This window comes from Notothenia coriiceps, unplaced genomic scaffold, assembly GCF_000735185.1.
Source record: "Notothenia coriiceps isolate Sejong01 unplaced genomic scaffold, NC01 NC01_scaffold00035606, whole genome shotgun sequence".
Lineage (NCBI taxonomy): Eukaryota > Metazoa > Chordata > Actinopteri > Perciformes > Nototheniidae > Notothenia > Notothenia coriiceps.
In genome coordinates this window covers 89,012-112,081 of record NW_011368307.1, presented here as the reverse complement: position 1 = coordinate 112,081, position 23,070 = coordinate 89,012, and the positions used below count along the sequence as shown (strand labels likewise).

At 40.4% G+C, this 23,070-nt stretch overlaps 2 protein-coding genes across 2 annotated transcripts; one reads left to right on the top strand and one right to left on the bottom strand.

Moving 5' to 3' along the window:
• The first annotated feature begins 3,003 nt into the window (after window positions 1-3,003).
• ndrg1a (N-myc downstream regulated 1a) lies at window positions 3,004-15,896 on the top strand. The gene is made up of 16 exons (XM_010791647.1): window positions 3,004-3,146; window positions 7,086-7,160; window positions 7,954-7,989; window positions 9,849-9,954; window positions 10,434-10,554; window positions 10,813-10,875; window positions 10,975-11,035; window positions 11,880-11,966; window positions 12,075-12,131; window positions 12,247-12,350; window positions 12,438-12,494; window positions 12,598-12,649; window positions 13,015-13,062; window positions 13,485-13,520; window positions 13,826-13,877; window positions 14,396-15,896. Exons 2-16 carry the CDS (start codon window positions 7,104-7,106, stop codon window positions 14,602-14,604), a joined length of 1,146 nt encoding a protein of 381 aa, XP_010789949.1. The 5' UTR covers window positions 3,004-3,146; window positions 7,086-7,103; the 3' UTR covers window positions 14,605-15,896.
• ccn4a (cellular communication network factor 4a) lies at window positions 15,528-22,833 on the bottom strand. The gene is made up of 5 exons (XM_010791648.1): window positions 22,570-22,833; window positions 18,833-19,115; window positions 17,769-18,023; window positions 16,786-16,979; window positions 15,528-16,693 (listed from the first exon to the last, which is right to left on the bottom strand). Exons 1-5 carry the CDS (start codon window positions 22,615-22,617, stop codon window positions 16,394-16,396), a joined length of 1,080 nt encoding a protein of 359 aa, XP_010789950.1. The 5' UTR covers window positions 22,618-22,833; the 3' UTR covers window positions 15,528-16,393.
• Between the last annotated feature and the right edge of the window lie 237 nt (window positions 22,834-23,070).

The window sequence follows — 23,070 nt, the reverse complement described above, 5'->3', positions numbered from 1 at the left end:
ATGGTGCTGTATTATTAAGAGTGGTAGCTAACAAGAACTTCAGCAACACACACACTGACTGTATAGTGATGTATCCGCACACCCCAGGTTACTGGAAAGTACATTTTCAACTTTTCCAAAAGTTGGAAAGATTTACAACAGGGGGTAACTGTCAGAGCCACAACTTAAATGTTGTCATTGTTTTCACTAAAACACAATACAGGCTGGAACCTTTCTGCATTAGTCACCCATTTACATCAGCCAACAGACCATTTACTACGTGACCTACAGACACATATCAAGTCATGTGCGTCTGAATCACAGTCTCCTGTTACAAGCCTGTTGCATCACTTGGGTTGTCATGACTTGTTGAAACTGCCTTACAGAAGGGCCACACAAAGACTCTGGGATGGGTGTGGGTTTTGAAAAAAAGTTGAGGAACAAGTAGTTGTTAGGACACAGCCCAACATGTCGTTTAATTTAAGGAAACATTTTTGGGCTGCACAGGATTTAGCAGTAGTCATTAAAATGGGTGAGCTTTGACCCAGTGCTGATACTCTGTCGTGTATTATCTGTTATTTTTGCAGGGAACATTATGGTCACGAACTTGGAGATCAAACAAACTTCACATGGGTGACCCCTGACTGGTAGAGAGCCGATACAGAGGGCAGGAGACATCTTTAGTTGAGCTATTACTGGCTATGTTTTTACTGTATTCGAGGACGAGGCAGAAAGAAAAGAAGGAAAAGGAAACAAGTAAAGAAAACAGTATCCAATTTGCTCTTTTGTTCCTCAAATAAAAAAGTTATACAATAGATTACATTACATTACATTACATTGCATTTAGCTGACGCTTTTATCCAAAGCGACTTACAATAAGTACATTCGACCAGGAAGATACAACCTTGAAGAAAACAGAATCATATAAGTACATCAGGTTTCATAGATGCTTACGTTTTTCTGTTATGACAGGCCTTGCATGCTGTGTCCTCACAGGACACCATATGATGATTTATTTCACTTTACATAACACCTAGCTCCCAGAACTCACTGTCCATGATACCTAGAACTAATTTGTATAGCATTTTTAAAAAGAAATTGCTTAATGGGATGAAAATAAGAGGACACAATTACACTAAATTGTATTGCACTTTTAAAAATAGATTACGTCAACAATGTGTTTTACAGGATGAAAAGAAGAGGGCATAATAAGACTAAACCAATAAGAAGTTACAATTGATATAAAAATAAGGGCATTCAATCACAAAAAAACAAATAAAGTAGTATTAAAATGGAATATAAAGAGGGAATAAATTAGAATACAATGAAAACATAATTTCAAGCCAGACTAAACAAAAGTACAGGAGCTGTAGAGTATCAATTGCATAAAGACGTGATTACAGTCACAGTCCATGCTGAGTTACGATCTTATTTACTGTAATACGCAGCCAGTGGCTCCTAAAAACCCTGCAATCTGCCAGGTGAAAGTCCACTGGTTTATCAAGTATTGGGACACTGCAACCCACATGTGCTGAGCTAATTCTATCACAGTTGGATGGCCTGCAAATGCTATCTTTGTTTCACAATGATTGCTGTACAGGAGCTGCAGGGTCTGACGCACAAACCCATTCACACAGAGGTCACAATTAAGTGTTTTTATAAATGGCCAGATATGTAAACTATTTGATCTGACATTTTCCATCAATAGATTACAATGGTCTGCATTTTGCTCAGTGAATGACTGAGAGATTTGCATGGTGGTTATATTTTCCCCCTCAAATGTGCCTATTGTCCGATGTGTTCCTATCCTGGGCCTCACATTACAAGCCCACAGAGCCGCTATTGTATCTTGACAAGGACCTTTCACACACTCATTTCCAATACTAGCACTTATTGGCAGATCCACAGTGTAACAGTCAGCCTCTTGCAGGTGTGGACATTTCCACTGCACTGTGGCACATGTTAAGTAAGTGAAACAAATGGATCTGGAGTCACAAACATCATGCTTAGATATGCTGAGTCTTGCTAAATACACACGTACACCTCACCACTCAGATTACATGCACTGTTAAATGGTGTCAGACCACAAAGTGGCCACTCAACACAGGTATTATTTCAGATTAGATATCTATTTGAAGTCACTTACTGAGGGAACTGTTTCAGATACCACATATGCTTTCCCTCACAGTAACATCTGTATAGCAGCTGCCTATGGTGTGGTATTAATTATGACTTCTGTAGGATGAGCTAACTCTTAGACCAAAGCAGTGTGTTGTCAAGGAAATGTGGATTGATCCAAGGAGAGGGAAGGGCTTCCCTTTGTACAGACTTATCTCCACTTGGCCTGTTATCAAGGTTACAGGCCTGGCTGCATTTGTAACCCCTCAGACTCATACAGCAAACAATGGCTCAACCCATCCTCAAAAATATCAGCTGTTTTTAACGTGGGAGTGTAAAATTAACCACCATGTTTTCTGGTAATCAGTAAGAGTGTGATGAATTCTAATTTACAGTAGTACAGTGATTTGAAAAAAAACAAAACATTATGTCCACACCCTTTCAGCTCATTGTGGAAAGGAGACCAGAATAATACCTAACCCAGAAATTAAATTATCAAATGTGTCCCAGTAGAAAGGTGAAGTGATGAGTAAGTGTCAAAGCAAACATCAGCGTTAGAATATTGACAATTACACATCTCACGTTACATTTTTGTAAAAACAGCGCCCAAACTCCATTGGAAACATTGCAAAAAGGGGGTGCTTAAAGGAACATAACAGGGATCAAAACAGTCTTATTCGTTGCTGCAGTTTGGTAACACTGTGAGAGTTTAAATCATATGGAATCGACTGTTTTCGAGTGTTTTTTTCGAGTCAGTGTCATCATCTTCCTCATCGTGCAACCGCTGGAAAGAGCCACGCACGCTGCAATACCAGTCCCTCTGCTGCTGCCCAATGGAGAGAGCAGAGGGGAAAGTGGGCTGGGCTGCACCCCCCCAAGGCTTTATAAAATTCCCTCATACATCCGCCTTGGTCTGCACGTTATAAACAAAGCAACGCTTCTGTAGCTGCAACACTTTGCGCAATTTAAAAAGACAACAGAAAGTTGTTCGTGGACTTTTTACATCTCAGGAGTGATCATCCCCGGACAATCAGAAGTTTAATCCGCAGGTAGGTTTCGGCACAAAACCATATTTACTGTTTTTTTCAATAGTTTATAAATAACTGGGAGCTTACTTCCCGTTGTATGTGAGTTTCGCAGCATGTCTGAGCACGTTGCAATTCCTTTTTGGCAGTGCAACTCTGAAATACCTTCTTTTTTTTCAAAATGTGACATTTTATTTGAGGTGAAGTAATATACGTTTACGCATATCAAAACGATTTCCACCCAAATCAGGATGTTTTTTCTGCATCTTAATGAAATGCAAAACACAAGATTTCACGTGATTTCATAGTTTTTGGCAGTCATTTAAAAAAAAAAAGGTTATATATTTCTTACAATTTTTACAGATGGAATGTAAAGTATAAAACAGCTGTTTGTATCATGTGGGCGGTTACAGGGACTTGATCATAGCAACATGTTTTTCACGTTTCTTTTCATGTTTAAAGATCCCAAACCCACAAGTCAAGCAGTAAACTCTTATGGCATTATGAAAGACCCTATTGCGTAACAAATCCACGGCTTTCTAGCCTTGATAGAAGGAAATAAACAAAGACATGCATGTTTTGGCAGGAGGAGTGTATAGTGCTAGCAGCTGGCTGAGTAAAAAAAGGGGAAAACATGGTAGTTTAAGGCAAATAGTTTCAATCTACCAAAAATAAAGCTCATTGTTACCAATGGGTGCTAGTGGAGCCTCGCAGCGGCGATACCACACTAATTGCTCCGCATAAGCGCATAGGTGCGGCTCCTCCCGCAAGTCGAGGCCCCCTCCGCAAGGTGAGGCCCCACGCAGTCTGCATGATCGGCCTGTAGGGAGGGACGGCCCTGCCTCCCCCCACCAGGACCCCCACCCACCAATTTACAGTACCAATGGAGACATCCACATTTTGATATATTTTACAATCAGAAAATGTAGGTCTGTGACAGCTTAGTTCGACAGGACTGCTGCCGCCCTGCTGATATTTCAGAACCAGGGATTTTACAGATTAAGCGAGTTCCCAAAGATTAAGGAAGCAATCATTGTTTCTGCAGATGGAAGCCACTGGCTTGTGGATTTAAAACGATATGAAGGCCATGGAGCAAGGATGGCCTGGCCTTGATTCTGGCTCCGTAATTTTGAGACTCGCTGACTGTCCAAATCTAATCAGTCCATATGTTTCTCTCCCCCAGAGAGAAAGCGGAGGACAAGTTTGAGCTCATGCTGTTTTGTAACTTGGTTGTTTCTGGCTTAAAATACTGTGTCATATCTGGATTTCCCGTGGCAAAACAAGCTCTAGTTTGTTATAGAGGTCCGCATCAGTGTTGTTATTTTTCTTTAAGGCTCTGGCCAAGTTATCTCTCTGTCAAAATGTATTGTCAAAGCTTGAAAGCCGTATTGATTATCAATGCCTGAGAGCAGCTAATCATGTGAGAGAGTTTATTGTCACAGGACTTTCAGTCAAAACAATATCTTTAATTCCTGAAGCCAGTATTTCCCCGGAAATATTCAAAAAGTCTGTATTATTGTGTTATGCGGTTGATTTTGTGCTATTCATTTCTGATACTCCAGAGCCTATATCCTCCCACGGTTTCCTGTTCATGGTTGCATAACACAGTCTTACTTCTGCCAGGCTGAAGCTGTTATAGTGAATAGTTTGTTTTCTTCCTCACAGCAAAAAAAACCCACAAGAATTTCTATAGGGAATATGCATGTAGGAACCGGTTTGTCTTGGTTAAAGATAAGGTGTAAGTAACCATTGTCAATCACCCTCAGCTGGCTTTGGTGTGAAGTCAGTTTAAAGAGAGCCCCCTGCTGCAGCCGCATACAATCCCTGTGAGAAAAAGACGCACTGCAAAACCTTCACATTGTTTTTTGGCAACTGGGAATCCTTGCTGATAATCTGAGACATGGCATACACATTTGTATCATTTGTATGTATGTTCATATAGCAGTTGACTTGACTTAACTACACATCTATGAGATTATTTTGAAACTCCTTACATAAGAAAGGTCAAAACGGCGACCCTCAAATCTCATTGCTTGGGATTAAGATACAGTGGGGTTATACAAAAAAACCCTCCCGCCCTTTCTAACTCCAGCCAGGTGAAACATTAGCTCCGCAAGGTGAACAGCTGGGGGCCCACAGCTGGTGTAAACAGCAGGTGACCTAGTTGTCCCTGGTGGTGTCGTTGGCCAAATAAAGATGAGGTCGGCACTCTGTTTTCGTTGTTAATAAGCTCTTTAGTCTGCCATACATAAAAATGTTTGCAAATAGACTCTAAAATAGGCATAGACATCAGACATGAATGTGACTGATCTCACGTGGCTGTGGAATCTCAGTGGGAGCTGATCTCTTGTCCTCTTCAACAAAGCTCCTGCAGTGTGATGGCGGCCATGTTTTTCAAGGCCTCTGCAGAAAAATGAACCTGTTGTTTGATACTCCTCTTTCTCAGAGCTTTTGTGAGATCCGGCTAGCTCCGGTCTCTGTTCTCCCAGTCAGAGGAGAATGTGTGTGTGTGTGTGTGTGTTTGTCCAGGGTGTGTTCTGCCAGATATCTCTACATCGACCATGTAACTTCGACTGTCACACTGCAGTCCTGTTGGTCAATGTTGATTTGTTATCTGATATGGCTGAATGGAAAACGAAATATATAACCAAAAAACAGTCGGTCGTTAACAATTCAACAAAATCCTTACTAGAGGATAGGTTAACTCAAACAGTTCAGCAATAATCTAACAGACACATTCCAAAAAGGGAGCCAAAAGAGCTGATCACCCCATCTTGTACTAGGAAAACATAAACACTAACTGCCAACTGGCATAATGGCACATGCTGCAAATCTCCTCAATCATTTATCTCCAGGCCATATCACCTGGGAGAAGCGTTACCTGAAGGGACACCATCACAGTGTGAGAAAAAGACACACGCAGCAAAGCGCATACCACAAACAAAAACGGAGAACAAAACAAATAGAATGTGTCTGGAAAGGGCAAACATGGCAACCAAGCAGAAACCAAGACAAACAGAAAAAAAAGTTACAGAATACAAAGAGCCAGAAGGCCAGGAGAGGGATGAAAAGAGGCTGGGATGTGTTGGTGGAAACCCGGGTGTCTGTTGTTTCCTGTGTGTGTGTGGGTCAGTGAAGGCCTTCAGCCGGGGGAGAGAGAGGAGAGCCGGCCCCTGGCTCTCAGGAGCCCCCGGTGCCCTGGACAAAGAGCCCTTTAACCGGCCGTTTGATTTGCATGCAGAGCCGCAGCCTGTTTGCTCCCCTCCAACACAGCATCATGACCCACAGCGCAACCCCTCTGTACTTTCTTATGTTATTATTAAATGTGCATTTAACCGTCTCTTTCTGTTGGTCTACTCCAATCTTATTTGTCTTTTGAAATATGCTTCCAATCTTGAAAATACTTGTGAGGAAGGGATTGCTTTAGTTTCAGTTCTGTGAGTCGTCTGTCTTTAAAAATATTGTGATCGAAGATTAAAGCCACAGAGTGAGAGTTATTCAGAAATCTGATTTATTTGAACCCATTACTATATCATACTTCCCCTTGTTTGTGTGATACCAGTCTGCTTGCTGTGTATCTTGTCTGCAAGGTAGCATTTAAGATTTACTGCATGTCTGGATAACTGTTTTGGGCGGTTCTAAGGTGTGGCACGTTATTTAGTCAGCATGTTAGCGCAGATCACAGTGCCAGTCTCTGCGTGTCTCTGTGACTGTACACCTTTGTGGGTGTGAGTGTATGTGATATGGTCTTTAGTAGCCTTTTTTGTATGAGCTTTGTTTAATACAAACAACACACCCACCTCAAAGTTCAAGCAATCTGTCATTTGGTTGTGTGCAAGTTAGACCAAGCCTTTTTCCCCACACACTATCCTGTATAACCTGAAGCGTTTTCAATTTGGAAAAGCTCAGACAGAAGTTGAACCAGTCACTCACTAACTGCTCTTATCTCTCTGACGCCTATAGGCTCTGCAGCTCTTTGAAATGGATGACATCCAGGTTGCTGAGTCCAAAGCCCTGCTGGTTGACAAGGAACTGCCAGTATGTATTCTGAAAGGAGCCAAGAACAACAGTGATTCACAATACTTTTCAGAAAACTGATCATCAATATCACTCAGCCTTGACTGTTCATATCTGACAAGATCCTTGTTTGGGTCATTAGTACATCTGTTGCTTCATATGAGAATGCACATTTCCACGAATAGCATTGATGTGCACATTTTGAATAATTTACTCTATATGACTCTTTTAATTCCTGATAAAAAGCTGAGCCACTGAATTGTAAAAAACACATTTTGTTGCTTCATTATTCTAATGTGGAGAAACAGCTGTAATTGTTTTTTTAAAGGAGAAATAGCTTATTATGCAATATTTGCAATAAACTACAAACAATGATATACACTGATCTTCTATGTGTGGAAGAGTTGTTTTGGTCTATCAAGTGCAGAAGTTCATTAGGAAATAGAAATAAAGTCCATTGTCTTACAAATAGCCATTCATAATTGTGGACCTGGACAGACTCTGCAACATAATATTAAATATCACACTAATACATTAGCATTAAAGATAAAAACTAAGATATATATATATATATATGTCATCACATGCTGATGTTTTTGCTTCAAATAAGCCAACCATTGTCCAGTTCTGAAGGCAATTTGCTAACCTTTGTTCATAATGTTGAAATTATACGTGGTGCCTCATAAGACAGAGGTCATATAGATGTGAAAATACATTCAGTGACAGGATGGCGCCCTCAGGATATTAGATTATAGCATGTTGCAATGTAATCGTATTAGTTTTGTATTTTCATTACTCTGTTCTTTCCTTGCAGGGCCTGAGAGAGGCTGTGCAGCATCTCGTTGTCAAGGTATGTTTGCAGACATAAGAAATATGATCCAGCATTTATTCTTCCCACCGGTTGTTAACCCAGCTTTATTATTTAAAGCCTGTGTGGAAAGGGGATTTGAATTACTGGTTGTATGTACAGATGTTTTTATACAATATATTATAGGTTTAGCTAGTTTGGTACCATCTAGTGGTGGATAAAATAAATACTCTGCCACACATCAACATTTTTTGCCATTGCTCATCCATCATGGTGCTGACCTTTCATCCGTCATTTGAAACGTATTCTTTCACTTTCAAGGGTTAACTTGCCCTTAAAGCTTTCTGACTGACTTTGGTGTCACACTGACAGGGAGGCTGACCTAAGTATACAGATGAAGCGTTGGTAATGGTTTAAAACTGTCTGGTTTTGGATTATTTGATGGTGTTGATATTGTGGTATTGCCGCTGACCTCCATAGTAAATGCACGTACACGATCACATGATGTGTGCAGGATTATCTCGCCTATGTATAGAGGCTAGGCGAAGTTGTTGATGTTTACATGTAGTTTACGCCACCTAGGGCAGATCCCATGCAGTCAAAACTGGTTTGAAAATCACTAAGTAGGTCATACGTGCAGTGCTTGAACTACAGGTCTGGTCTTCATAGGGACAATTTTATTTTGGATTCATTTCGCACACAAACAGTTGGATATCCAAATTAGAATTTTTAAAATATTATGTAAAATAATTGTTCTTCTATACCAACACTGACAAATTGACCAGTATATTTTCATGACAACAATATTTTTCAGACAGGAAGTTTCAATCAATAATGTATATCTAATTTTAGAAAATAATTTTAAAAATACACACAAAACTTGAGTACAGCATTCAAAGTTGGAGTTTTTTTTTTATTGTGATGTATGTTATTGTGCTTCCGGTTATATAATGTCAGTCACTGGCTGTTTAATGGGGTATTTTTTACAGGGATTCAAAGTCTCTGTTTAGTCTCTTAGCAGCTGTCTTGAGTACCCCTCCCTCATTTGCTCAGCATGTTTTTCCCTCTCATCACACACCCATCACATCAACACTGTAGTCAATGCCCCTCTGCCTGACATTGGTTGATCCAATTTAGGGATCTCCATTTAGACTTAGCTTGTTTTGACCAGCCTGCAAGGCACCATGGGAGGCAGGGAGCTTAGGCCAACAGTGGGGTATAAAACACCGCTCTAAGAGGAGGGCTAAACAACTTTACAGGCTTACTAACATTTGGAGCTATAGCTCGGGGAGCCACTGCGACTACACCTTTTTCAGTATCAAGCAGCGTTAACGTCCTCTCCTGCAAACATGGTTTTGGATGATTCGGATGTGGAAATGATTCTTGCTGAGATTGAAGTCAGCGTAAGTAGACGAAAGGCTGTATTGAAACATTTGCAGTTTCCAGTAACATGTGGGATTATACTCCATGCTGGAATTGTGGAAAAGGGGGCCGCAATGAAAGAGAATAGTTTTTATTATTGCAGCTTATTAATATTATTATTTGTTGCAGTTTTTTTGGAGAGTAGTTTTAATAATTGAAAGAAAAAGCATTACATTTGAATGGCATTAAGATTATACAAGTTAAGAAGGCAACAATGAAACATTTAGTAATTGTAATTATGTGGAAAATTGAATTGTTTTGTGCAATTTGCATTTACATGCAATTTAATTACAAGGATAACCATGGTACAGGTATTTAGGTTTGCACCCATAATTGTTGGATATTGTGTTGTGGTGCCAAATACTTTCAATTTTTTTATTTTAAATTCAAATTCCTTGATATGTTTACTTGGAATGTTGTTAAAAGTTTTTCATTCACACATTCTATGCTGACTTTGGTTATTTATTTTGCATCCATAGGAGCACGATGTGGAGACTCCTTATGGAAGAGTCCACTGTACGATGAAGGGCGTTCCCAAGGGTGAAAGACCAGTGATCCTCACCTTCCATGACATTGGACTGAATCGTAAGCCTAGCTTCTTATTCAGCTGGATCTACGTGAAACATATGTTGTTGTGCCTAAAGCCTCTGGGGTGTTTTGCATTACCAAACCATATGGGACCAGATTATGTTTAGCAACCTGACTCTATATTCTTAGTTGTTTATTTTAATAATTTTTACTGTTTTTGTCTTTTTGCTGCACACTCTTATTATATTTGTATAAATATTTCAATTTTATTTTCATTATTAAAAAAAAAAGTATTTTATTTACCTAATTTCCACAGTGTTAAAAAACGTTTTCATTACAGTATCTAAACTCTTCCAAACTAACTGACATATTATTGTGATAGTCTCAAATATTGTTTATGATAAGGCTCTTGCATGTTATACACATATGAACAAGTCTTACACTTATTCTCATGTTACTTGAGGTGATTCCTGGTTATTGGCCAAGTATCACTTCCACCTCAACCTCCACCTCCTTTTCCTTATACTGTTTCCCAGACAAAACCTGCTGGGACACGCTCTACAACCACGAAGACATGGCAGAGATCACGCAGCACTTTGCTGTGTGTCACGTGGACGCCCCCGGGCAGCATGAGGGAGCTAACACCTTTTCCACTGGGTGAGCCACAAAAACAAACAAACACTTTATGTATGTCAAGTAGTGTGACCTCTGACTCTCCAGCTAGGTAGATCACTGCGGACGTGCTTAAGACGACCTAGTTTGTGGAGTGTGTTTTAGTGACAGGTGTTTGTCTCGTTCAGCCTAATCTCTGATTTGCTGATGGGACTTCAAACAAAACAGAGCAATAAACACCAGTGATTAGATAAAGGCTGTTAATAATTTCTTAACTATTAATTTTTAAATGTTGTTTTCCAGATATGAGTACCCATCCATGGACCAGGTCGCTGAGACCCTCCCACTGGTGTTGAAGCACTTTGGGTAAGTTAAGCTCCAGTTGTCACACTGATTCTTAACCCTCATATTTAAGAGTTTTTCTAACCTGTTGTCCTAACAGTTCCCTGTTATGTTTGACGGCAGGCTGAAGAGTGTTGTTGGAATGGGCGTTGGAGCGGGGGCCTACATTCTGACCAGATTTGCTGTAAGTCCCCCCCTTTCCCTCTCAGTCAGGTTTAATCATTATTAAATTAATCATTTCAGGATTAACAGAGCCGGTTAATGTTTTTCTACTACTTGCTGATTTTGGCACCATAACACTGCCTATTGCTCGAGCCTGTTGAACCATAAAAGCCTCAAGAATGTTCCAGATCAGTTCAACACCGACACAGTGCTCAGTAGGAAGTCTCACTCTGTTGACACAAAGCTGACTAAGATACAACTTTTAACTCCTTGCTGCAGCCTCCTCTACCTAAATCCAATGTGCATCACTTTTACTTTTTTAAAGCATTGACTTATTTAAACATTTGTATTGAACAGACATTCACTTTAAAATCATGGAGTAAGATCTGATGCAACCATGTAAACATGTTATCCTAAAATAAATTGGAAGAAAATGCTGTTTTCAGTCTGCATCAAACTGAATATCATTGGATTTTGGCCTGACAAACTTTTTTAAAGACCCCACCTTGGCCCTTTTTCTTTTCTTTTTACTCTTTTTTGTCATTTAACAGACTAAACAAATGTACTTAAATACATTATTTATAAAAATAATATATAAATCTAACATAAAACACTCCAATAACACATAGTAATCCAAACCATGCCCTGAAGAGGTAAGGTAAAGTACGTTTATTTATATAGGCAATTCAAAGTGCATCATCATTAACACTTAATAAGAAGACACCAGGGTAACACATATTAAGATTTTTTTAAATACCACAAAACATTGGCAGCCTGATCCCAGAGCCCCCAGTTTTACTTTACCTATGTATTAAGCTTAATGCAGCATTGTGGTTATTAATCATTACTGTTACTTTGTATTATAGCTGGACTACCCAAACATGGTAGAGGGGCTGATGCTCATCAACATCAACCCAAGTGCTGAGGGATGGATGGACTGGGCCGCACACAAGGTAACAGACATGAAGAACAGTTTAAATAACTATCTGAATCAACTCCAGAGGCTAACTTGAAACCCTTACACAGTGCGTCAGCTAAATAGTTTTTATGTCTAAACTCAGATCAGTGGATGGACCCATGCCACACCTGACGCGATCATCGGACACCTCTTTGGAAAGGTACAGATTTAAGTTATCTTTCTGTTGCGAGGTATATTTTTTTACTAACTAGCTTTTTCTAGGTTTGCAGTCCTCAGTGAGTCTAACAGATTTTGTGTGTTTGTTTTTACCTCAGGAGGAGATCCACAACAACCACGACTTGATCGGAACATACCGCCACCACATCATGCACGACATGAACCAGTTCAACCTGCATCTCTTTGTCAAGTCCTACGAAAGGTATAGAAAAACACAAAAAGTCAGCTTAACCTACTAAAGTTCATCCTTAGATTCAACATGTTCTATAACCTATGTCTGTCTCTGCAGCCGGAGGGATCTGGAAATTGAGAGGCCGATACCTGGAATCAAAGTCATAACCCTCAAGTAAGTTATCAAGCATCAATCCGAAATATCACCTGCTGCTTACATTTAAAACGTAATATTTCCCCAATGCTTATTTGTAATTGCGTGTTTCTTCCTTATCCAGGTGCCACTCACTGCTGGTTGTTGGTGACAGCTCTCCTGCCGTGGAAGCTGTGGTGAGTTGAGCAATCTTTTGTTAAATTAAAAACAAGGCTCCAGTGCTAATGATTAGACGAGTCACCACCGGGAAAACAACAAAACATGTTTTCCATTAACTGCAGTCACATGTGAAAACCAAAGAGATATGCAAGATTGCATTGTTAAGGAAGCTAGTTTACCATGGCTGAGGCAAGAGCAAAGATGGGAAGAGAAACGAAGTGACACAGAGTAGTTTTAATCTGTTAAAGGTTTGAGATTGGTAATTAATGTTTTATTTCACATTGTTTTTGCATAGCAATGTATTCATTAAACGTACACATGTGATCCATAATAACATAAGATGCATAAGTGAACTTACCCTCTTTTATTTGTGCCTTTTTAGGTTGAGTGCAATACCAAGCTGGACCCAACAAAGACCACCCTGCTGAAGGTAAACAGGCCCGTTAATCTCCCTCCACCTCCCCTCCCTCAGCTTCATTCAGGTCTTAATAACCTTGATGGAAATGCATCGGCTGATAAGATTCCATGGGCTCAGCATTTATCTGGTGACATATTAACCAGGGGTAGGAAAGCTGAAGAGGGGACGTGCATTTGCATATCGCCTCCGACGACGCAATCTGCTGCAGCTGACCTACTTGTGTATCTAGAATCGAAACCAAATGGCTGTTGGAGCTAAAATGGGCACTATTTATTGGGGTTAACTGTTCAGGGTCTATAGGTAGCAGGGAAAAGGTGTGTTGAACAGGGGACTGTTGAGTGTAATGAGGGTTAATGGTGTGTGTCCACTGCTGTGGGAATGTACGAGCGCCAACATGCTAAATGCTAATGACTTCTTTTGTGTTTTCCCTTCAGATGTCTGACTGCGGAGGCATGCCCCAGATTGACCAGGTGTGTTTTTGTGTAACAGAGAAAAGCTTTGTGAAACATGTTAATGTTGCTGAGCACAGGGTCGGATAATGGAGTGACGGGTGGATGACATAAGGAGGATGCACTTAAGAGCATTAGCAAGTGGCAGATATGAAGCACAGGTTGTAATCCTGTGTAGCACCTGCTCACCGCAGCTGTCATATCTCCGAGCCTGAGCAGTAAGCTGCTGTATGAGAGATTGAGGGTGTCAATGTTATGAAAACAAGTGTGGTAATTAATGACAAGAGGACTAATTATCTCCCTACTTGTGCTTTTTCTCTCTGCAGCCTGCCAAACTGACAGAGGCTTTCAAGTACTTCATTCAGGGCATGGGATACAGTAAGTAATCAAGACATCACTCACTCACAATGACCCATATACACTGGGGTGTTACTTCAACTTAGTCTTGGATAGATAAAGAAGTATAAGTAAGAATTGTGCATTTAAAACTAAAGAGTTAAAGAAAAACATGTGGCTATATCACTATAATTCACTTAGAATATGGACGTATAAATGACCACTATCCCCTGATTTGATATTCATTTAATTTCAGATACACATTTAAAGAGCATCTCAAATTTGGAATTAGTCGAAATTAAACTATTTCTAGCTTTTTTTATATGCTGTTTGGTAGTTCATTTACTGTTTAACTATATATTGTATTTTGTACGCCAATTATAGGCCTTTAAAATCTTAACAAGCACAGTAACAAGTAACTATAGCAAATGTATGTAGTGGAGTTAAAGGAACCACATTTTCCTTTCAAACTATGAAATGAATATAAAACTAAAGTAGAACTCCCTCAAAAATGTTCTTGAGTGTGCAGTTTGTTAATCTCCTGCCTCCTCTTTCCTCAGTGCCCGCTGCCAGCATGACCCGCCTGGTCCGCTCCCGCACCGCCTCCGGCTCAAGCGTCACCTCCTTCGAGGGAAACCGCTCCCGCTCCCACACCCATGAGGGGAATCGCTCCCGCTCACACACCAACGAGGGAAACCGCGGCCACAGCCACCTGGCCAACAGCAACGTGGACCAAGCTGTGCCCAAGTCCACCGAAGTGTCCTGCTAAGTGAACCGTCGCTCTTCAGGCACCGAGACCTCTCAAGGTCCCTTCGGTTTGTGCTGCGCTGCCTGTAACTGACACACACACATTCCTACGCACTTACACACCCGTGGAGAGGGCAGTAAGATAGCATGTGTTTTCGTAAAAAAGCACAATGGACACTCACCTGCCGATTGTTCAGTTCTGGTGAGATGCCCCAATTTTAAAATAGAATGTCTTTTAAGTGAGAGCTCAGGGTCAAAATAAGTCTAAGTAAGTCTGTTCTCATACTCTGAGGGACTCAATTATATTGTAAACAGAAATACTTCTGATCTCCTGGGTCAGATGAGTTTAAAGTTGGGGGCAGCGCAGCATTTTGTGACACCGAAGCAGAGAATGTGGAAGAAAGCTGTGGCTGCTAGTACACCAGCTTGTACATGTATCCCTCATAACCCTGCATATATAAACAAACATTTAATTTTCTGCATTCCTCTATCCCGTTTTTATCCATTAATACCCTATTGACACATCTTTCTCAAATATACCTGACTGTAAATGACTGTTTTCTGTTCTCATTGTAATTGTTTTGACCATTTATTCTTATTTTTCTATGTCTGAATAGTTGTTGTTTGTACGTAGGAGCAGATTTGTAGGAGCAGATTTGTAGAAGTCGAGAGAATTGAAGGCATTTGGATAAATACAAGTGGCTGTTTGCCTCACACATTTCTGTCATTTTGAAAAAGAACGGATAGACTTCTAGTATATACAGCTAATTATATTGTTTCATGCCAGTATCCATTGTCCTTGAGTTATTTTAACATCTATTCATTGGTGAAATATTTTTAGGAATCAAACTATCATTTTTATTACATTCCAATGAGGCTGTATGCTTTGTCATGAATCAAAACACTCAAACAGAAAATTCAAACTGTTTTACATCGTATGCTTTATTAATGGATCATGGCTTAAGACAACAAGGTTATTTTAGTTTTTTATGATGATTTCTATGCAATCAAGCACAATGAAACAAAGATGTGCCATGGATTTGTTATTTTTTTTAGACGTGATGCTCCTATGTGGTTGTTGATTTTTGGGTGAGTGAAGTGATAGGTCCACATGTTAACATGAGGATAACCATAGATCTTACCTGACACCTTCTACTCCTGTATTTTACTCGCACTACAGCTACATTTTGCTTTGTAGAACACAAACACAGCTTTGTAAAGATGCAATGCACAACTGTCTAATGCTGTAGAGAAGCATTCAAATCACATAACAGTTTGTATTTATTAAAAAAATTACAATAAAAAACTTGTAACTGAACTTCCCTGATCTTTTCATTGTTGCATTGGCTTTATCTTTGGCATATCAGTCCATATCTGTCTTTTAAACAAGTATTATATCGTACATTTCTTGAAATATAAAAGAATATATATATACAGTTACGCCTTATTATCTAAGTGTACATGTGAGTTTTAAGACAGACAATGTGTACTGCTCGTGAAAGCATCTCAAGAACATAGCATATGTTATGGCATATGCAAAAAGCAACATAAATAAATTAAGCATTCAATATTTCACACATCCACTGTCTGAATGTTTTCATTTGCGAAGCACTTCTTCAAATATTCTTCCATAGCCCCTTATGCTTTATGAATCCAATCTAGAGACAGGTATATATATTTCATATTTACAGATTTTTCCAATAGGAAAAAAGAAAAACCTTAAGAAAATCCCGTGCACATAATCCATCCGAATACAAAAACACTGCATAAGAAAAAGAAGCCAGAAAAATTGAGAGAGGCAGGGAGCGCTGTTAGTTCATGACTTCTGGCTGACCGTAGTAACTCTCCAGCTCGGCGAAGATGTCGTTGGGGTTTTTGCAGCTGAGGTTGCAGAAGCAGGCCTGAATCCACAGCATCTTCCAGGTGAATCCCGTCCCGTTAGGACACTCGAACTCCACCTCGATGGTTTTGGACTTGTAGGGGATGCAGCAACGCACGTCTGTGCAGACGCCGCAGTATTTGGGTCTGTACAGCTTCCTGCTGGTGCAGCCGGAGATAGTGAGGTTGGAGGGCAGCTCTTCCCTGTAGATGTTCAGACATTTCTTCCCCGGCTGATGGAGGAAGGGAGTAGAAAGATATGTTTTACAACTAGTTTTTCTCTTGCGAATCATCATTTTGACGGCTTAATACGCAGAATTGATACCTTGATGTGTTTGGTGATGTCGACCGCACAGGGCCGCAGGTTGCAAAGGCGAGACTCTTTGACCAGCTCACACTGCTCGTTAGCGTTAGAGACCCTCAGGGACAGGCCGCGGTCGCACGACTTAGAGCAGGGGCTCCATGAGGTAGTCTGGGTAATGCAGTTCTTGTGCCAGCTCCTGGTCTCAGCTGGGGCAGCTGCATCAGCAACAAAAAGTGAGAAAAATTGATTAATTATTTAAAAAACTGCTACAGTTAACATTTGCTACACATTTAAATGTATGTTTTCTATTTGAATAATGTTAAGCTTGTATTATTTTACAAAGAGAAGCACATGGATATTACAGTCTCTGTTTGAATCTAAACAGTTACATTTGTGTTTCTCTTGTAATCTGGATCTGATTTGTATCCTTATGCAACACAAAGAGATCTTGTTCACATTGCTGCAATAAATCCCTGGAAACTGGACATGACCCAAAAACAGTGTGAGGGCTTCCACAGGAAAGGTTTGGTTTGTCCCTGCACACACCGTGCACACACACAAACCTTGTGATCCTCCTGGACTCACATAACTACACATGTTTGTTCTACCAATTCAAACACAGCTGCTCCTACTTTCCAAATCCAATTGTATCCATCTGCTATTGGAAAACTGTATAAATGGTTTCTTCTACAAATATGTCCTTGTAAATTAGCAATAATCCTTTAGCAGAATTATCCAAACAGACACTATATGACATCAATAAGAGGCCATATGCGTTGTTTATTAAAATACTTTGCATTCCCTTGCCACCTCCAACCTTTTCTATAACATTATCCTCAAGATCAAATCCTTTTTTCCCCTAGTTTTCCCTAGCATTACCTCGTTTTTGTGATCTCTCTGAGCATTCCAATTAATCTACATGACATGAGAAGGAAATTCAGTTATGAGGAAAAAGTTTGCAAGTTAAAGTCCATCTTCATAAAGCAATAGAATACATTTCCTACCCTCTATTGCGTGTCGCAGTGCCGTCTTGCGTCCTCTTTTGGGTTCATCACAAATCCACCGCTCACAGCATTCCCCCCGAACTTTAACCCGCCGTGGGGTTTGGCACCAGACCCTCGGAGGCTGGGACTCCGTGCACAGCCCCACACAGCCGATGGCCCCGTTCACACACACACACTGGTATTTACAGCTGGGCCTGAAGTTCTGCCCGTTACGGTAGATCACGCCATCATGCTCACAGCCTGTTCCCACCATATCTGGCAGGGAATAAAGACAAGCAGTCACATATTATAGGCATGCAAACAAACTAAGTTAATGTCATTGTATTTCAAATACACATAATTAGGAATGAACACATTTCTAGAGGCAAAAATGTTTGACAACGTAGAATAAATTACTTTGTGTTGCAGGCTGATATCAACCGATTGCCTTGTTGTGGCTGACGCTGGGAATTATCTATTCTACTACATTTAGCAAGCTACTTATTGTAAAGAAAAAAATAGTAAAATATGAAACACACGTTGTTTCTAAAAGAGATTAAGGCATATTTTTGGCTGAGGATAGAGTCAAGTCTCTGGCAGTTGACATTTGACAAGGATATTATTAAAAGTAAACATTTTCTTTATGTATGTCCATGAGTTAGATATATTCCTCTGTGCAACCAGACCAAAACATATAAAAGTCTTTTCTCAATTTGGAAGGATTTCAGTATGATTTATATCAGATTTTTGGACATGCAACAACTGTCATTGTGTTTGAAGTGATTTACTATAGCATCAAACTGAGATATGCACATACATATATGCTGTAAAAATGCAACTACTACTGAAATAAAAAATAATAATAAGATGAGATGAACAATTGTCTTGCATGCTACTGAATCAGTATTCTGGTCAAGTGACACCTGGGTTGTTGCTATGACAACAGATGTATATATGGCAGCAAACACCTGCTATACAGAAACACAATCTGGTCCGTGCTGTGGCTTGCACAGGGAATCTTAAATCGGAAAATGAACCTGCTGTGTAAAGTCTGTTGTTTGTCGGTTTTGCTGAGTGACACTTACATGCACACACTCCTTTTTCGTACCTAGGCTGGTCCGAGCTGTAGTCACAGTACAGTCCCTTGTGGTAGTCGCATGTGTCCGCCTCGTTGCACACCTCCCCCACCTGCCGGGCGCAGGCCTTGCAGCAGTCACAGCCGTCCATGAGGAGGCTCACGCCCAGCGGACAGGTGGGGGGGGCCTTGGGGCACTCGCAGGGCCACTTGCAGTACTGCGTGCGGTTGTACGTGTCCACAGCTGCCGAGGTGACGGCAGGCGGCATGGCCGTGGAATTCTGGGAGTAGGCCTGTAAAGAGGAAAATGGATAATTTAGGGACAGGTTAAAGAACAACTTTCTTTAACATAAATGCAATTTTACCGTCCAGTTTCACTTAAAGTGGACCGATCATGCAAAATGCACTTTTGTACGTCTTTTATAAATGAATATGTGTCCCCGGTGTGTCAGGGAACTCACCAAGTGTCAGAAAACACAACCCTCTCTCTTTTCCTCCATACCCAAATCTCTAAAAACGGGGCTGCAACGGAGCTGATTATTATTTGAATTTTTCTGACGTCAGAAAAGGGGTGCGTCGCCTATATGGGCAACTCTCCACCTATCAGGGGAATGAGAGATCGCTCGAAAGCGCTGGAGAGGCTGTCATTTCATTTCAAACCTTTATTTAACCAGATTGGTCCCATTGAGATCATAGATCTCTTTTTCAAGGGAGACCTGTAGTACATATGCCAGGCCTGTAAGTGGCGCTGTAGTCTGCCACAAAAGCAGAATCAGCCCTTCAAAAACAGGGCTGGAAAAGAGCAAATAGAGCAAAATGAGGCATGGCTAAAATGCATGATCTGTTTGGTGTTTTGAAAAAAAAACTTCACAGACATGTTTTATATAGGTATGGCCCTACAATATATTATTCAAATATAGCTTGATAGGTCCACTTTAAACATTATGTTATTAATTCAGAGTATGACCAATTGCCTTCACATTATGAAATCAGTTTGCCTCTCATTAGTGAACATTCAAAGTAAGTTTTAGCTTTGGACACACAAAGTAATAGGCTTGAGCGGCTACACTTTCTCTGTTTGTGCATCATCAAAACAACTTTTTTTTACATAAAGTTATATGACCACATGTGGTTAGGCAATATTGTTTAATATTTTTTATCCTGATTTATTCAAATACATTGCTGTTTTGAGTAATGTTGGCTTGGGAGGTAGCTGCTCCAAAGGCTCTCAAACACATAAGGTGGTGAACCATATGACAGCCTGCCTTCGTCTGTTTCACTAGGAGAATAAATCAATTAAGCCTATTAAAATAAATTAAACCCTCAGTGGATATAATCGTATTAAATCAATGGCATAGTCTCGTCTTGTACGTACTTAGCACTCTGGAAGTGTTCCATCATCGTATTTAGAATCTGCAACTGTGCTGAGCAGTAACAAAACCCTGCCAATGAAACTCAATCAAAAAAGCCCCCCCCCCCCCCAACTCTTACAAGCTGCTGTGTTAAGCCAAGATCACACAGTTAACAGCTCTGCAGCTTTTAAAAGCAGATGTTCTCACTGAAACGGGCCACAGGAGCCCCGTTAACAGCCGAGCACATGGAGTTAGCATCGGACAGCGAGTCTCAGCAGAGGACGCCTGTCTTCAGCCATTTAAAATGTGTTATTCAGACAACATATTAAATGTTTTACAGGCCAAATGTAGTTCTGCTTGTTTTGAGAACATGGTGTGCTTGAGAAAAAAGCAAGCAGATCATAATTTAGTGAGTGAGAGAGACACTGAGATTTGTTTTGTAAAAGGTTGACACAAGTAAACATAATTTAAGCTCATACGAAAGTTGTTGGGCAATAATGCAGAGGCTCTCAATTTGGATTTAACTCACATGAAGCGATATTCGCAGTGTTTATGACTAAGACACCCTAGAGTTGAAGGTGACACCATGTTTATTATTTCCACAATGGACTAATCAGGGAGGCAAACACTACATAGAGGTCCAATATTGTCTGCATTCTCATAAATCATAATTTATTCCATTTACTCAGAGCACTGCACCAGTAAAGAGCCACTGAACCATTAAAAAGACAAGCCTGTAAAACAAGACACACATAGGTGCATGCACACTTTATATGCAATTAACTGCGAGGTAACACGCTTGATCATCTAGTGCAGGCCGAACCATATGTCATATCCCTGAGCTTGTTTTGTGCACTTCAAAGGTATTATTGTCATTAATAACTGCTTTGCATAGTGTTCAAAGCGAATGCAGATACATGAGTTTTGATCACAGCAGTGCCACCGAGCCCTTCCTCAGAAGAGTTACTTAGCAGGCTTATTCAGAGAGGAGGGCAGAAAAAAACTAAACACATCTCAGAAGCTGTCCATCACTCTAATAAGACAGGAGAGAATAGAGAGGTGGGTGTTTGCTAAGTTCATTATCAAAACATGGGGAAAGCCTAATGTAATCTTCTGCCAATATCATTTTTCTTAACTAGGTTAAGCGTGATTTTATTTTAACATAATCTGATAACTTTTGAGAATGGTCGCAGTAACAGAGCAGTAAATGGGAGAAACCAGTATTTAAGAAAACTTGAGCTAGACCACAAGTAGTGAAAGAGGCTAAAATAACTTGCTGATCCCAATTTAACACATTTAGGTATACTTCACACAACCCTTTAAAACTGTCATCTCTTCAAATGTTTTCCGGTATGCGCTAGCTGTCATGTTTTACAGATGGCCAGCTAAATATAATGGTGATTTATTTTCTCTGTTGTCAGAAGTGACAAGGGCTCATAACCCTCCTTCACCTGCTGGTTTGAGATGTTTCTTCCGGTCAGATCAGATGACCTCTGACCTGTGCACATATATGAACAAACCCATCCCTAAGGATGTGGGTAAACACTAAAAAAGGGACGGTTTTTCTAAAAAGGCCAGGGTGATTTAGACGAACTCACACAGTGGTACTGCTTTGCAACATTTCTCTACAAAAGCATGTGGTACTTCAAGGGAATACAGCATTTTCATAATTTAAAATATGTTATGAAAGTAATACAAATGTGAAAAACTACATTGTTTTCACTGTTATAACATCCCATTTTTTTACGCATGTTTTCAAAAGTTGAAACAGGAAAACGTTATTGAAGGCATTACAAAAAAAGCTGTTTCCTATATAACCACGAGGGGGCAGTAAAATATAACAAACGATGAGACGTGAATCTGCTGAATGGAAACTGCCAGCACCTCACACTGCAAGTTTAACCTCAGGGATGATTGATGACAAAACCATCTCTAGGGAAACATTTGCAGAGAATGGAGTCCAGGTTAGTCAGTCCATCCCATCTAGTCACAAGACAAGAACACTTTCCACAGGCTGCACTAACTTCTGTTTTGGGGCCACATCTACAGATACAGCCAACTTATTTTTGATGTCATTCCCTGAACTGATGTTGCCTTGAATAACAACGTGGTTACAAAAACCGGCCAAATCAGCGGTACAAGCTATACAAATACTTTAGGGAATAATCATATTTTAAAAGTCACTAAAACTTACTGTGAAGTATTAACACACTGCAGCAGCTTGTGTTTTTTCCAGTAACACTGACACAACTTCATGGACAACACATGCACAGTTCCACGATATCATTAACCACACTGCTGATCTGCATACTGAAAGTGCGCTAAGTGTGCAGATTGATTTCATGTTTTCAATATTTTTGGGAATACTTAATAACAAATCAGTCCTCCATCCCACCTGTTGAATCCCGGCTGCAGTGAGAATCCACAACAGGAGCCAACTCATCACTGGTGAGGATCAGCAAATGCATTGAATCCAGAATTAGTCCTGTTTTAAAGCATCCACGCGCCGCCGGCCGCAGGTGTGCTGCATCCTCGTCCCATCGCCGACATCTCCGTGCACCGCAGTCTGAGTTAAGAGTCCCGGCTGACGTAAGGTCTGAGAGGACGAGCCCCGCATACTTCAGACATCCAGGGGACGGGTTCTCCTCTTTCCCTCCGCTCCACTTTCACCCGATCCTCCTCCTCCTCCTCCTCCAGCCCCGGTGTTTACAGGGCGTGTCTTGAAACCCAAAGACACTCAGGGCTAAGCTGAGGTCCCTTTGACACATGTGTTACTGCTGCTTCATTTCAAATTAAATGATAGGCCAAGATTTATTTTGAATCTATCTTACATTTGCCAATACACATGAAAACAGTTTTGGTTGCTTTAATAGTTTCTCATCCCCATGCTGACCAT

What these genes read in the sequence shown, in the direction of transcription:
- ndrg1a (XM_010791647.1), top strand. Translation starts at nt 7,104, where the DNA reads ATGGATGACATCCAGGTTGCTGAGTCCAAAGCCCTGCTGGTTGACAAG. An exon ending in TGGACTGGGCCGCACACAAG is followed by an intron (nt 11,967 to 12,074) that starts GTAACAGACATG and finishes GTCTAAACTCAG; the next exon opens with ATCAGTGGATGGACCCATGC. An exon ending in CAAAGACCACCCTGCTGAAG is followed by an intron (nt 13,063 to 13,484) that starts GTAAACAGGCCC and finishes TTTTCCCTTCAG; the next exon opens with ATGTCTGACTGCGGAGGCAT.
- ccn4a (XM_010791648.1), bottom strand. Translation starts at nt 22,617, where the DNA reads ATGAGTTGGCTCCTGTTGTGGATTCTCACTGCAGCCGGGATTCAACAG. An exon ending in CGAAAAAGGAGTGTGTGCAT is followed by an intron (nt 18,024 to 18,832) that starts GTAAGTGTCACT and finishes ATTCCCTGCCAG; the next exon opens with ATATGGTGGGAACAGGCTGT. An exon ending in ACATCACCAAACACATCAAG is followed by an intron (nt 16,694 to 16,785) that starts GTATCAATTCTG and finishes TTCCTCCATCAG; the next exon opens with CCGGGGAAGAAATGTCTGAA.